The sequence below is a fragment of the Ceratotherium simum genome, chromosome 16 (genome assembly GCF_057802395.1).
Source record: "Ceratotherium simum simum isolate JZ-2026a chromosome 16, ASM5780239v1, whole genome shotgun sequence".
In the NCBI taxonomy this organism is placed as follows: domain Eukaryota; kingdom Metazoa; phylum Chordata; class Mammalia; order Perissodactyla; family Rhinocerotidae; genus Ceratotherium; species Ceratotherium simum.
Window position 1 is genome coordinate 7,203,943 of NC_141915.1, and position 14,400 is coordinate 7,218,342.

General features: G+C 40.9%; 1 protein-coding gene across 1 annotated transcript in view; it reads right to left on the minus strand.

The window, feature by feature from the left end:
* Window positions 1–14,400, minus strand: part of DNAH9 (dynein axonemal heavy chain 9) — a 309,121-nt gene that overhangs the window by 139,032 nt on the left and 155,689 nt on the right. Inside the window, exons 39-42 of the mRNA XM_004433052.3 lie at window positions 12,972–13,137; window positions 11,133–11,235; window positions 10,318–10,557; window positions 932–1,093 (exon numbers count right to left, since the gene is read on the minus strand). Coding sequence (XP_004433109.2) covers window positions 932–1,093; window positions 10,318–10,557; window positions 11,133–11,235; window positions 12,972–13,137 — 671 coding nt within the window. The remainder of the gene's footprint in view (window positions 1–931; window positions 1,094–10,317; window positions 10,558–11,132; window positions 11,236–12,971; window positions 13,138–14,400) is intronic.

The following is a 14,400-nucleotide window of genomic DNA, read 5'->3' on the forward strand; positions in this document are numbered from 1 at the left end:
ATTTTAGGGTCGAATATGTTTGGGGAATGATATGTGAATCAGGGGTATTCAAGATTTTCAGGGCTTTAATGTGCTGAAGGCACAGTGAATTTCCAAGAGAGGGATATAACATGAAGTACTTTTTCAACTTACGTTATCATAGGTACCTTCTTTCCAAGGAGTACACTGTAGTACAACTCTTTAGCAGGACACACTTTGGGAAACACAGTAACAAAACTATAGCAGATGAGAAAAGGAGAATGATGATCTTGCTTTTGGTCAGACCCCATCTAGATTGTGTGATGAAAGTTGGGCACCACAATTTCAGAGGCAAGAACTGATGGAAGAGTAACCAAGATGATGTCAAATTTCTCTGGCTTTGAAAACAAGCCATGTCGGAAATGACTAAGAGGACAGAGGCTATTTGGCCTGGGGAAGAGAAGACCCAGGAAGGACAAGATAAATGGTCTTGAATATTTGAAGGTTTGTCATGTAGACATAGGATTAGTGGACAGGGAAATAAATTTTAGAATTCATTATTAGAATAAATTTCCAGTCTTTAAAATTGTTCCAAATTTCAAAATTGTTCTAAATTTTCAGTCTTTAGCAGTTCCAAAATGGTTGCCTTGGGAAACATGAGATTGTGCATTTCCAAGGATGCTGGAGTGTCAACTGGAATGACTAATCTGGGAAATGCTGATAGGAGTTAGTGCAGGATGAGGATTTGGATCAGGTGACCTTCAAGACATTCTCAACACTGAGATTCTTTGACTAATTTGTGTCTCTTCTTGCCCCAGCAATTTTTTCCTTGGCAAAATAATGATAGATTTTCTTTGCTTATCTAACCCCGGATTTTCTCTAATTTATGGGCTAGATTTTATCATTTGGGTGATCATCTGCATAATTATCATTATTTTTCAAATGTAAAAGAAATTCACAGGGCAATACTCACACCAAAAATTTTCTTGACCACTTCTGTCTGGATTTTATCAAAAAGATCAAAGTCCTTTTCTTCCACCATCTTATCCCGATAAACCCGATTTGATTCATGAAGATAGAGCTTTACTAGGTCCTGTGTGGATTTTACACATTCCACTGAGGAGAAGAGAATGCCCTTTAAGAAGAACAGACAAAAAACAAAAACACATGAATAACAACTTAAAGCTACAACAGCTACAATTTATTGAAGCCAGTTATGTGATAGGTACTGGACTAGATGTTTTGCCAGACAGAGCTCATTTGACCATCATGATGATTCTACAAAGTAATTTTTACTATACTCACTTTTTTTTTTTTTGTGAGGAAGATCAGCCCTGAGCTAACATTCATACCAATCCTCCTCTTTTTGCTGAGGAAGACTGGCCCTGAGCCAACATCTATTGCCAATCCTCCTCCTTTTTTTCCCTTTTTCTCCCCAAAGCACCAGTAGACAGTCGTATGTCATAGCGGTACATCCTTTTAGTCACTATATGTGGGACGCCACCTCAGTGTGGCCGGACAAGTGGTGCGTTGGCGCGCACCCGGGATCCGAACCTGGGCCACCAGCAGCGGAGCGCGCGCACTCAACTGCTAAGCCACGGGGCCGGCCCCTTACTATACCCATTTTGTATAATGTGGAGATTGGGATTCAGAAAGATTGGAAGCATGCCCAATGTCATACAGTTAAGTAGTCTTAGTTCAAAACCACAATGTCTGCCTGACCTCAGAACCTGGAATTTTAACCACTACACTCTAAATCACCACAATGATGGGCGAGGTGGCTTCTCTGCTGTATTTCAATTCCATAAGTGCCATTTTGAAAACTTATCTAGGTGACAATTGCTTATGTAAAATCGGAACGATGACGAAGGGCTGGAATATAGCCAACCTTTGCAGGTCAGCAAATAATTTATTCATCTCTAGTAGGTTCTCCTTCCTATATGCCACAGGGATTATTCCAAATCTTTACTATTCTTTACAAATTTCTCTGTCACCTATCTCTGTCACTATTAGTCAAGGTCTTAGCCTTCTTTTTCATTGAAAAATGGAGACCACTAAGATTAAAGCCCCTCAACAACTTCAACAAGTCCTATAACTTCAAATTCACCCATATCTCTGCTTGCCCTCATTGCTTTCTTTCTCGCCTTAAAGGAAAAGGGGTCATTGAATGGTTCCTCACGACTGACAGAATAATGCTCAGCTTCATCAGCATGGCATAAAGGGCTGGTCATAATACGACTACCAGTCTGCTTTCTCATGATCAATCTTACCACCACTTCCCATAAAATCTAGATTTCAGTTTCACAAAATTCAAATTATTTTCTAAGCCTGCGTACTTTCTGTGCCTTCGTGCCTTCTACTTTGCTTGCTATGCTCACATCTCAAGATCTAGGTCAATTGACATCTCTTTGTTGAAGTCTTCCATGACATCTCCTTTCCTGTCCGACAGCATTCCTTCTGATGTGCTCCACATAACCCTTTATATATAAATCTCTATTATAGAAGAATTATTAGTTTCTAAAATTATTTTTCTTTGTGCAGGTTTATTTCTTCCAGGTCATGGTGAATGTCTCAAAGGCAGGGAAATTGAGAGACTTCATTTTGGATGTGGTTTATTTCTATCATTGTATTATTAGCACCTAGCATGAAGCCTGGCATAAACTAGATTTTCAATGAATGCTGTTGAAAAAAATGAATGGACTAATATTGAATCCTTCAACTGCTATAACATAGCAAGAAGCTCCACCAAGATTTCTGGTTTTGGTAATGGCAGAATAGCTGATCATAGACCAAAGTATTGAGATCAACTAGAAAAGACAAGAGAGCTATTCTTTTTTTTTTTTTTTTATTTTTTTTTTAAAGATTTTATTTATTTTATTTTTTTCCCCCCAAAGCCCCGGTGGAAAGTTGTATGTCGTAGCTGCACATCCTTCTAGTTGCTGTATGCGGGACTCGGCCTCAGGATGAACGGAGAAGTGGTGCCTGGATGCGCACCCGGGATCCGAACCCGGGCCACCAGCATCGCAGCGCGCGCACTTAACCACCAAGCCACAGGGCCGGCCCAAGAGAGCTATTCTTAAAGCTTCATCTTTTTGTAGGCATTAGAGAGTAACCAAGGCAATGGGGGCTTGAGGGGCTGAGATAACAGAGAGAAGAGAAGGAAGATAGAGGAACCCAAAATTCAGCACCATCTTTCCTCTTTAGACATTTGTCAATTCACAAGCAATGGCTTACAGGTTCAGAAAATGAAAAGGCAGAGACAAGAGAGAAGTTAAGATGCTGAGCAAAGTTTTCTTGTCTCATGGAGTCTGGAAGATGAAAATTGGAGTTCAGGGATTACCAAGAAGGGAGTCTAGCTAAAAACCCCAAGGGACCTCCTCAGAGGGTTATACACTAGGAGTATGCATGAACCACAAATCATTCAGCCCTCATAGAAACTGAAGCCGAACTTCAGTCTCCTCAATCCCTGGTTACTACTTGCCAAAAGCAAAAGTATATATTCTCTGAAAGAATTTATCATCATCTAAACCCCCAAATTATCTGCACATTTTAAAACTCATAATATCTGGTAATCAAACAAAAATCACCAGGAATAACAGACAATATGACTGAGACCAAGGAAAAAACTGAACCACAGAAGATATATGTATTGGAATTATTATACACAAACTTTAACAAAACTATGATTAATATGACCAAGAAATTAGATGACAAGGTAAAGAATTTCAGCAAAGAACTAGAATCTTTAAAAATGAATCAAATAGAAATTCTCAAATAAAAAATTATCACAAATTACAGTAACTGAAATTAAGACCTAACAAATGGGTTAACAGCAGAATAGACACAGCTAAAAAGAGAATTAATGAACAGGAAAAGAGATTAGCACAAGATATTTAGATTGAATCACAAAGAGAAAAAAAAGGAAAAGAGCATATAAGACATATGGGATATAGTGAAAAGGTCTCATATATTGGAATAAAAGAAGAAGAAAAGACAGAGAAGCAGAAGCAATATTTGAAGAGATATTGGCTGCAATGTCTCTAAAACTGAAAAAATACATCAAACCAGATTGAAAAGTTCTACAAACGTTAAGCAGGATAAATATAAATACTACTGCCTTGGACAACTTAGGCATAATAGTAAAATTTTTGGAAAATCAAACAGAAAGAGAAAATCTTAAAAGCTGGCAAGTGAAAAAAATATGTGTGTCCTCAGAGAAACAGTAAGACAGAGATACTTTCTCAACAGAAACAATGGAAACCAGAATACAATGGAATGACACCTTCAAAGTGCCAAAAGAAAACAGCTGCCAACCTAGAATTCTACACCCCCTCCTAAAATTCTTAAGAAATAAGAAACAAATGCATTTCAGTCAAATAAAAACTGAGAGATTCCTCTCTAGCAGATATACACTAAAGTAAACACTAAAGGAGTTCTTCAGGCAGAATAAAAATGATTCCAAATGGAAGAACAGAAATGCAGCAAGAATAAAAAGCAAGGGGAAGAATAATATGTGAATAAATCTCGATAAATGTTGACTTACTAACATAAAAACATTTGTGTATTATGGGTTTTCAATATACATTGAATTAAAATGAATAGCAACAGCATAAAAATTGGAGAAAGGTAAATTCTTCTAAGATTCTTGCATTGTATGGCAATTGATAAAAGTACTAATTTATAAAAGAAAAAAGGATAAAATGAGGTATTTGGTAACCATTAGATGTATAGTAAAAGGATGTATAGCATGATAAAGAGAGAGAAAATAAAAGAAGAAAAACTTATATAATTTGTTCCATAGAATACAAGGAATGAGAGGAAAGAAAACATAGACTAGGTAGTGCATATTGAAAACAAATGGTATAAAGTAGAAATAATCCTAAATATACTATTATATAAAATAACATCAAATATAAATGAAGTAAACATTTGAATTAAAAGACAATGATTATCAGACTAGATTGAAAAAATCCCATCTGTATGCTGCTTATAGGAGACATAAATTAAATACAAGAATACAAAAAAGCTGGGATAAGAAATGGGAAAACAATATATCATGAAGATACTGATGAAAAGCATATGGAGTAGCCATGCTAATATCATACAAAGTTGACTTTAAAGGAAGAGCCATTTTTAGAGATAAAGAAGTCCATTTAATAATAAGAAAAAGGTAAACCCACTAGGAAGATATAGTAATTCTAAATTTGTATGCACCTAATAACACAGCTTCAAAATACATAAAGCACACATGACAGAAATAAAAGGAGAAATTGACAGGTTCACGATCACAGTGGGGGATTTTAACATATCTTTTTTGGAAACTGACAGAACAAGCAGACAAAAAAATCAGTAAGGATATAGAAAATTTAAACAATATGATTTACAAGCTTGACCTAATTGACATATTGATAAAACTACACCCAACACCTGCAGAAAGCATTATTTTAAAAGTGCACATTTGTCATATCTTGGGACACAAAGTAAATCTCAACAAATTTCAAAGGAATAGAATCATATTTTACTAAAATTATAGTGTGCTACATATAATTATATTTTATTAGAATCAAATCATATGAGTATTTTTTCTAATAACAGCGAAATTAGGCTAGGCATCAATAAAAGAAAGATAACTAGAAAATCTCTAAATTTTGGAAAATAAAGCAATATACTTCAAAATATCCCATGGATTAAAGAAGAAATCATAGGGGAAATTAAGATCTATTGTGAAATGAATGATAATAAAAATACAACATATAAAAGCTTGCATGATACAGCTAATGGTATAATTAGAAATAAATTTATAGCCTTAAAATGAATGTTTTAGAAGACATGAAAGGCTGACAGTTAATGATCTAAGTAACCACGTCAAGGAGTTAGAAAAAGAAAAGCAAACTAACCCCAAACCCAAAGTAAGTAAGAAGAAGGAGATTATAAAGAAAAGGGAAAATATTAATAATATAAAAAACAGATATCAAACAGAGATAGTCAATAAGGTAAAAAAAAAATATTGATATACTTTTCAGTTTCTTTAAAAGACTAGTAAACTTTAAACAGTTGATAAACTTAGTAAACATTAAACAGTTGATAACTCCCCAGCAAGGCTGTTAGAAGATAAAAAGGGAAAAATAGAAAAAGGCGCACATAATCTATATCTAGAATAAGAAAGAGGATGCAATGTGAGATACAGCAGATATTTAAAAGATAATAACAGGATATTATAAACAATTTTATGCCAATAAATTAGAAATTGTTGATGATATCAACATCTTATCACAACCGATACATGAATAGAAAATCTGAACTAATAAGTATTAAAGAAATTGAATTGATAATTTAAAATCTTCCACAAAGAAAACTCCAGATGATTTCACCAGTAAATTCTTCCAACATTTAAGGAAGGCACAATACAATGTTTTACAAAGTCTTCCAGAGAGTAGAAAAAAGAGGGAACTCTTCCCAATGCATTTTATGAGGACTTCATAAACTTACAATACTAGAGGAAAGGAAAATTATAGGATAATATTATTAATAAAGATGTAAAAATTATATAGAAAAAAATAGCAAGTGTAATCCAGCAAAATATAAAAAGTTCAACATGTAACAACCAAGTTGGGTTGATTCCAGGAAGGCAAGGTTCATCTAACATTCAAAAACAATCAGTGTAATTTATGACATTTCCAGAACAAAGGAGAAAAAAATCAATATAATTATTTCAACATATGCAGAAAAATCATTTCAGTCTCAACACACATTCATGGTTTAAACTCTTAGTAAACTATAAACAGGAAGAAATTTTCTTAATCTGGCAAAGAGCATCCACAATATAGTAAGCATCATACTTAACGGTCAACTATTAAAAGCTTTCACCCTAAAATTAGGAATGCAACAAGATGCCTCTCTCATCACTTCTCTTCAACATTGTACTGGCAGTTGCAGCCATCACAGTAAGACAAGAAAAAGAAATTTGAAGATTTTAGGATTGGAAAAAAAGAAATTACTATTATTTACCAACAACATGATTGTATATATAGGAACAAACAGACTATTGAACAAAGATACAAAAGAATATTTACCATATGATTCTCTTTATTTAAAGTCAAAAATAGGCCAAAATAACTTATGGTGTTAGAAGTCCAGACAGTATTTACCTCTGGGAGGAGGAGGAAAGAGTGAATGAAAGGAAGGAAAAGGAGGAGCTTTGGAGATGCTGGGAATCTTCTATTTCTTGACCTGAATTGTGGTTACATAGGTGTGATGACTTTGTGACAATCAGCCAAGCTGTATGCTTATGTCTTGTGCTCTTTTCTTCTTGCATGTTATATTTTAATAAAACTTGATTTGAAAAAAAAAAGAAATTCCATCAGGTCCCTTTGGCTCTACCCACACACATATCTCTCCTTCTCAGCTCTCCTAGGTATCAGTCATGTATCAGATGCAGAGGGCACTAAGAAGTGCCAAGCAGCCACCCTGCTTCTAGGACTTGGTGATTTACAGTGAGATGTGCTATCATTTGAAGTTTATAAGCCCTGTTATAGCCACACCCAGGCTGACTGAAAATTAAGGGCTCAGTCAACGTGAGCATGTCAAGTGCAAACTTTGCACCATCTTAGATAGCTATGTGTGGCACTGAGACGGGAAAGGCTAATGATTTCTGCTACTCAGAGCACTATCAAATTCTGTCCTGACGGGTAGAGTGAGGGAATCACAGAGAGGGCCTGAATTACTGAGACTTGAATCAAGCTGGATGGAAGAAAACAGTCCGTTCTCTAGGCAGAGCCTGTCTCCTGTGGGCATTCAACCATCCCCTTCATCTCTTCCATCAGGCCTCTAGACAAGCAAGCAGGAAGGGAGCGAGGCAGGGGGAGTTGTGGTCAAGCCTTGAGCTTGACACTCCCCTCCGGAGGAGGAGGGCGAGGGGCTGTGTGGTTGAAGGAAGGCAGGCGCTCCAGTGGAGGATGCACTTTCCCATACTTGTGGCAGGTGACTGACGGCTGGCAGACTGCAGAGAGGCCTGGCTGGGATACAGAGCCTGGGCGGTGGGGGTGCCACTCAGGCTGCCTGAGTCAGGCAAAGAAACGGGCCAGAGTGAACAAGAGACTTAGACCCCACTCCAGGATCTCCTTTCCCTGGTTCTTCCTTGATATTGCGCCAGTTGCCACTAAAACAGGGCTGGAATAGAACCCTCCTTCCTCAAGAAGCTTTTGTCACCCTGAATTACCTGCACAGTAGGGCTGAACATTCTAGTTTTGGATACCACTGCTGCTGCTTACATGATCATGCTCAAGGTACTTGATTTATCTGTAGCACAGTTTTATCAATTCTAAGTTGGAAATAATGATTCTTTTGCCTTATATGGTGGCTGTGAGGATTAAATTATTAGCTAATAGATGTAAAGGTCTTAGGACTGTGTTCAATAAATGCTAGCTATTATTACAGACTAAAGTCAGACTTCTTACGAGGGCCCAATCTGGTCTCAGATTATCTTCCCAATCTCATCTCTCACCAGCCCCTCCATACTGCTCTCCATTCCCACTGGGCTGGGCTACTTGTTATTCCGCTAACATCGTTTATGCTTTTCTACTTCCATGACCACTCATGCTGTCATCTACTAGCTGGTAACTTCTCTGAGCCTCTGTTAAATTGGGATAATAATGTGTATCCCAAAGGGCTGTCGTGAGTATAAGTCTCAGGCTGTACAGGTGACAAGGTGCCTGTCCAGGCAGGAGCTAGGGCTGGGAGCTTCTGGTAAAAGACTTACCCACCTCTCCTCCTTTTACTTCTGCCACCATGAGCAATGTGAATTTGATCAAATGACTTTAACTCATTTTTTTTTCATTTGGAAAATGTGGATGGTAACACCTCCACCTCATCACGCTGCAGTGAGATTTAAGAGAGGGACTGTGTGATAAAAAATGTCTTTCTCAATTATTGCTCAATAAATGGGAGATAACAGTGGGTAAGCACAAACTTTGCCCTTGTCCAGGCCTGAGGGCCACAGAGCTGCAGGCTCTACAGCTTGGAGCTGAGTCTTTCTTGCTGCCCCAACTGTCTCTTGCTTGTTCTCCTCATTGGAAGTATGGATGAGAAGGACAGAATGGGTGCAGGCCAGCCACCAGAAGACTGAGATTCTAGTTCCAGGTCCTTCACTAGCTGGCTGTGTGCTCTTAGGCAAGTCTACACAATCTCCGTTTCCTCATTTTGAACCGGCTTACTGTTTGGGAGGTCCATGACCCAGGGTGCTGTCCTGAGCCAGCTTGGATGTGATCTCAGAGACTTGACCCTGCTGTAGGACTCAGTGGCACCACCTTCAGGTTAAGCCTTCCTGGAGTATAGCTCTTAGATCTGTGAACTAATGTTTAGTAGGTTTCTGCTCCTTTCAACCAAGAGTCCTGGCTGGGACATGCAGCCCTATGTCTTCAGGATCTTGACCTTTGCTGAGTCTGAGGTTCCCCAGAGTCCTACCTGCACAGGCCGTGCCCCAGGTAATTAATTCCAACCACATGTGCTCCCCATGGAAGGTCATGGCTCACTTCCTGGTCACACTGACATTTCCCTGCAGCTGTGGCCTCTGCTTGGTGTAAAAGGCATCCTTCCCTCAATAATGGCTCAGTGCTGTCTTGGGGAGGAGTCTCTCTGAAAAGTAGTTTCTGCAGATTCTTGTCCAGGATGGGGGAGTTGTGGACTCTACTATGTGAGGATGCTGTACCAGACCAATGGGAAGGGAGGGCTGGGGTTTGCTGCATTGCCCTCTGGAGTTTTGACAGTGAAGGGCCAAGCAACTGCAAGCAACAGGCAGAGACAGGCCATCACTATTCAGATGAGCAGCTGGAAGGATCTGGCATGGCTTTGGCCTTGAAAAGAACCTGGAATTTTTAGGACTGAGGCATCCCAGGGGCTGGCAGATGGTGTCATAGGAGTATTCCAACACGGCTTCTTCAGGAAGCAGACCTATCCTGCATGGTTTGGGGGACATGCTTTTTCACCCCAAGAACAATGGGTGTACCACCAGGGGCTGCAAAATAGTTTTCTCTTTCTTTCTTCTGTGCCATTTTCCTTCCTAGGCATGCTGCAAACATTATACAATGTTATCTCCAAGATGCTGAGCCTTCTCCAGCCTGAAGAAACTGACTCAGAAATGCATTCTGCTTACTGGGAAATGATCTAATCCACAAACAGAACTCTATCTTGTTGAAGTCCTTCCTCGTGAAGCCCACAGCACTCTGTCTACCTGTTTATCTTCCTGACCATGTGAAGTGTGCCCCTGCCTAAGAGTTTGACATTAACTATTATTTTACTAAGAACAGAAGGAACGGGATCGTGACTAAGCCTTCTAAGGTGACTCAGAGCAGATGGACTCACCTGAAAAATGTTGGCGAAGTCTCTGAGATTGAAGATGTAGTGGAATTTGATTGCTGTGGGTAGGAATGTGGTGGCGATTTTCTGGTGGAAAGTGAGGGCCAGATTGATCAGCTGGGGGACAGATTTCTGCAGTGACGCTGGGAAGTTTCCGAGCTTCAGATGCTGAGTCAGGATGGTGCTGTAGATGGAGGACAGGGCCTCTGCTCCCGGGAAGGAGAGGACGAACACACTGAAGTGACGCTGCCCAAGGAAACAGAGGCATGTGGAGGAGGCCATGAGTTAGACAAGCCCTATCACAGAATAAAAATCATCTTTTCTGGATTTGGGTAAAACAATGAAGAAATCTTATGGGGGCTTTGAATTCTACATTCTGGTCACATATCTCACACTAAACCCAAACTTAGGTTGGAGCTAAAATGACTGGGGGAATAACGGGCTTTGGACCTTTGGTCAAAGATGTCAGGATGGTGTAGTAGGAAAAGAACTGAACTTGGACTCAGGGAATCTGAGTCCAAATTTGAAATTGATACTGAGTATCCATATCACCTTGGGAGAGTCATTTCATCTCTCTGAAGATTTTTCATTCTGAAGGATGAGTTGACTCAGGTGACCTCTATGACCCTTTCCAGCTCTAAAAGCTTCATGACTCTGGGTCTAGCAGTTTTTCTGTCCCCTAGAAAAGCAAGTCAGCATCCCGTATGACTTACCACTTTAAGAGGCTGGACAGGGGAAGGGCCCATTACTACTTATAATCCAGTGACACCAGCCCTGGTGAGGTAGTATTTAGGACCCAGGTACCACGGCACCCCCCATACCTGAAGCCGTGGGTTGATGGTGAAGCTGCCTGCAGTGGGGTTCATACAGGAAACATACTGTACATTTGTGATCTCCTTTAGGGACAGCTTGTTTCGATCATACCTGGAAGGGTCAGAAACCACAGGTGAGGGTTGTGTGAAAACCCAGGCAGGTGAGCACCTTGTCAAGGCAAGGTTGGATGTGCCCTATCGTAGGAGGAAAATCAGGGGTGTGTGGCACCCGAGAAAGCAAAGGAAGCCAGTATTTCCAAAAAGATGGAAGAGCGCTGCAGACAGAACAGGAAAGACAGTGACCCAGCGGTGTCTGCTGGACTTCACAATACAGACAGTTAGAAGTTGAGCAAGAACAGTTGAGTGAAGTGAAGGAAATAGAAACCAAATAACAGTGGACTGAGGAGTGAGTGGGAGACGAGGAAGTAGAAATAGAGAAACTTGGTTATGTAGGGAGTGACAGAACAGTAATGATATTTTTAAACATAGTAGAAGAAATTTGTGCAAGTTTAAATATTGATGTGAAGGAGCCAATCTGGAGATAGGGGGACTAGTTGATGAAGTGAGGATTTGAGGAGGTGGGAGAGAGTGGGATCAACACGCTGGTGGACGGTGAAGCCTTAGGGAAGATGTAACAGGAGGAGGGAGAAGAGGATGCACCGGGACGTAAATAAGTTGTACAGATGTGGAAGCAGGAAACAGAGATGGTGTCTGTGTTCTTGTGAGGAAAGGATCATCAGCTGAGGTGGGGTGGGAAGTCTGAGGAGAGAGGAGAAGGTATAAAATAGATGTTTCTGGGAGCGGAAATGTAAACATGCTAAGACAATACGGTAGAATTTCCAGGAAGTTTCTACTTCCCATTTAAGGTTTCTGACCATGAATCTAAAGTAAAACTAATTAGCCTGACTGACTTTTTCCAGGGTAGTTCAGCTGCTCAGATACGGGTGCAGAGACTGGGGATGGTTGTCCATGGCGGGCGTCCAGCAAAGACGTTAGGATTGAATGAAAGGCAACTCAAGTTACCATCGTAATTGTAATTCTTCCCTCTGAATTCCTTCCTTGTACTCCCCACTCTTTCTCAGCAGCTGATTCAGTCTGAGGTAGGTGAGCCAGAATTGTCTCAAGTCACCGACTTGCTTTTTTTTCTGGCAAGTTCAGACCTTTTGCCATTAAAACCTATACTGTTGCAAGAGAAAATATCAGACCCTGTGAGTTGCTCTGAAGAGACACAGGCTGTTAAGACCTGCAGACACGTGTGTAGCATACAGTGTGTTATCCTTGAAGTCTATGCTCAGTGCCATGGGACCATGGGGTTGGGGGAAGTGGCTAATTCTGCTTGGGGGGCTGGGAGAAGGCAACTTTTTTTTTTTGGTGAGGAAGATTAGCCCTGAGCTAACATCTGCTGCCAATCCTCCCCTTTTGCTGAGGAAGATTGGCCCTGGGCTAACATCCGTGCCCATCTTCCTCCACTTTATATGGGACACTGCCACAGCACGGCTTGATAAGCGGTGCGTGAGTGTGCGTGCGGGATCTGAACCTGTGAACCCCGCGCTGCCGTAGCAGAGCACGCAAACTTAACAGCTACACCACCAGGCCGCCCTGAGAAGGCAACATGTGAGACGAGCTCAGTACCTTCTCTGACCAAACTCCTCGTGTGGGTATTAACGGCCGGTCTGAAAGAACACTGCAGGAAACAGAACCCCCTGAGGAATGCTGTTTGCCGTGGGGATTCTCATCTGGCACCAGAGCTAAGCCGTGGTCTGCAGTTCCCGCGGAACAGCGCTTAGCCAGCAGCCCTGCCTCAGGCCTGCCCCGGCCGGCCCGGTCCCTCAGTGTGTGTGCTCTCACCAGTGGCCGTAGTCCAGATGCTGCCTGATGATGGTGTGGGGCTGCACGGTCCCGTAGGCGTCCACCTCAGGCATGTTCATGTCATCAATGAAGTAGATAAGCTTCTTGTTTCCCGGGGGGCCATAATTTCTGCCAGCCTTCTTTTCTAGAGGCTTCTCCAGGACAGCTGAGGAGAGAGCCAGTTAGTGAAGGAAGGAGGTTCCAACCTCGGATGCCAGGACTAAGCCAGTATAGATGTCAAGGACCAGCGCTGTGCAGCACGTGCGCGTGCAACGTGAGCAGCAGCTACTGTTAGACTCAGGTATTCTACGGGACCAGAAGGTGACGCTGGAAATTACTAGGCAGTAATGATGACAGTCTCGACCAGGCACAGAACATCTTCCTGTGTACACTGTGTTAGGTTTTTACAAGCAATTATGATCTCATTTAATGCTTATAACATCATTGCAAGATTAGTTTTATCATACCATTTTACAGATGAGGGAACCGAGGCTCAAAAGACAGAAGCAACTTTTCTAGGGTAGAGCCAGGATACAAACCCAAAGCAGTTAAACCTCAAAGCCCATGCTCCTTCCGTCATCCTTGTGGTCCCCAGTTTTCTTTGTTTATAGACTAGAAAGAGAAGATACCATCACAGTCCCAAGGCCTGGTACTCTATCCCCAAGGAAATCTACAAATAACCAGACCCTGGGGAGACCTGCCCTTTCTACCTTGGACAGCAGAGGCGCATGAAGGCTGTGGGTCCCATCCTGGGGCTGAGTAAAGGCCACCTCCACCCTTGGGCTATAAGAGAAGAATTATTGGATATTTTGTCAACAGTGTTCTCAGAGAGACCATCTCCTGGGGTTTTCCCTGAGGGAGAGTAGAAACAACAGCCTCAGAGAATTTCCCAGAAGTTTCCAGTATCATGAACAGCTCCCCCTCTGCCTTCAGGTCTTCAGCCCCCTATCAGAGCATCTCAGTGCCTTTCTGGAGACTAAATTCAGACTCTCTTCTGGAACTGTTTCTTCAATTATCCAGGCAGAGGGAAGGAATCAAACAGCCCCGTTTCCAGCCTGACAGGACTTGTTTAGCACAAACTTAAGTAATAGAGTGAAGATATATGTATTTTTTTTCAATAAAGCAATTAAATATTTATGTATTACAAGAACCAACACTTCTTACTACAGCTGGAAGCTCTAAGAACCATCTGATTCCTTCTCTTGAAAAACAAGTTTGTAAACAAGGAGAAAGTGTCAATAGACATATAAAGGTGACAGATAGAAAGACAAGTTCCCTCAAGAAGCTTGAATATTCTAATTTTCTGGTCCTGAGTTAAATTAAGTGTTTCAAATATGAATTAAATTTAAATTTAATTAGCATCCAATTAACATACACTATCAACCAATTAATCATCCAACACCTTCTTCCCCCCTACAGATATAACAAC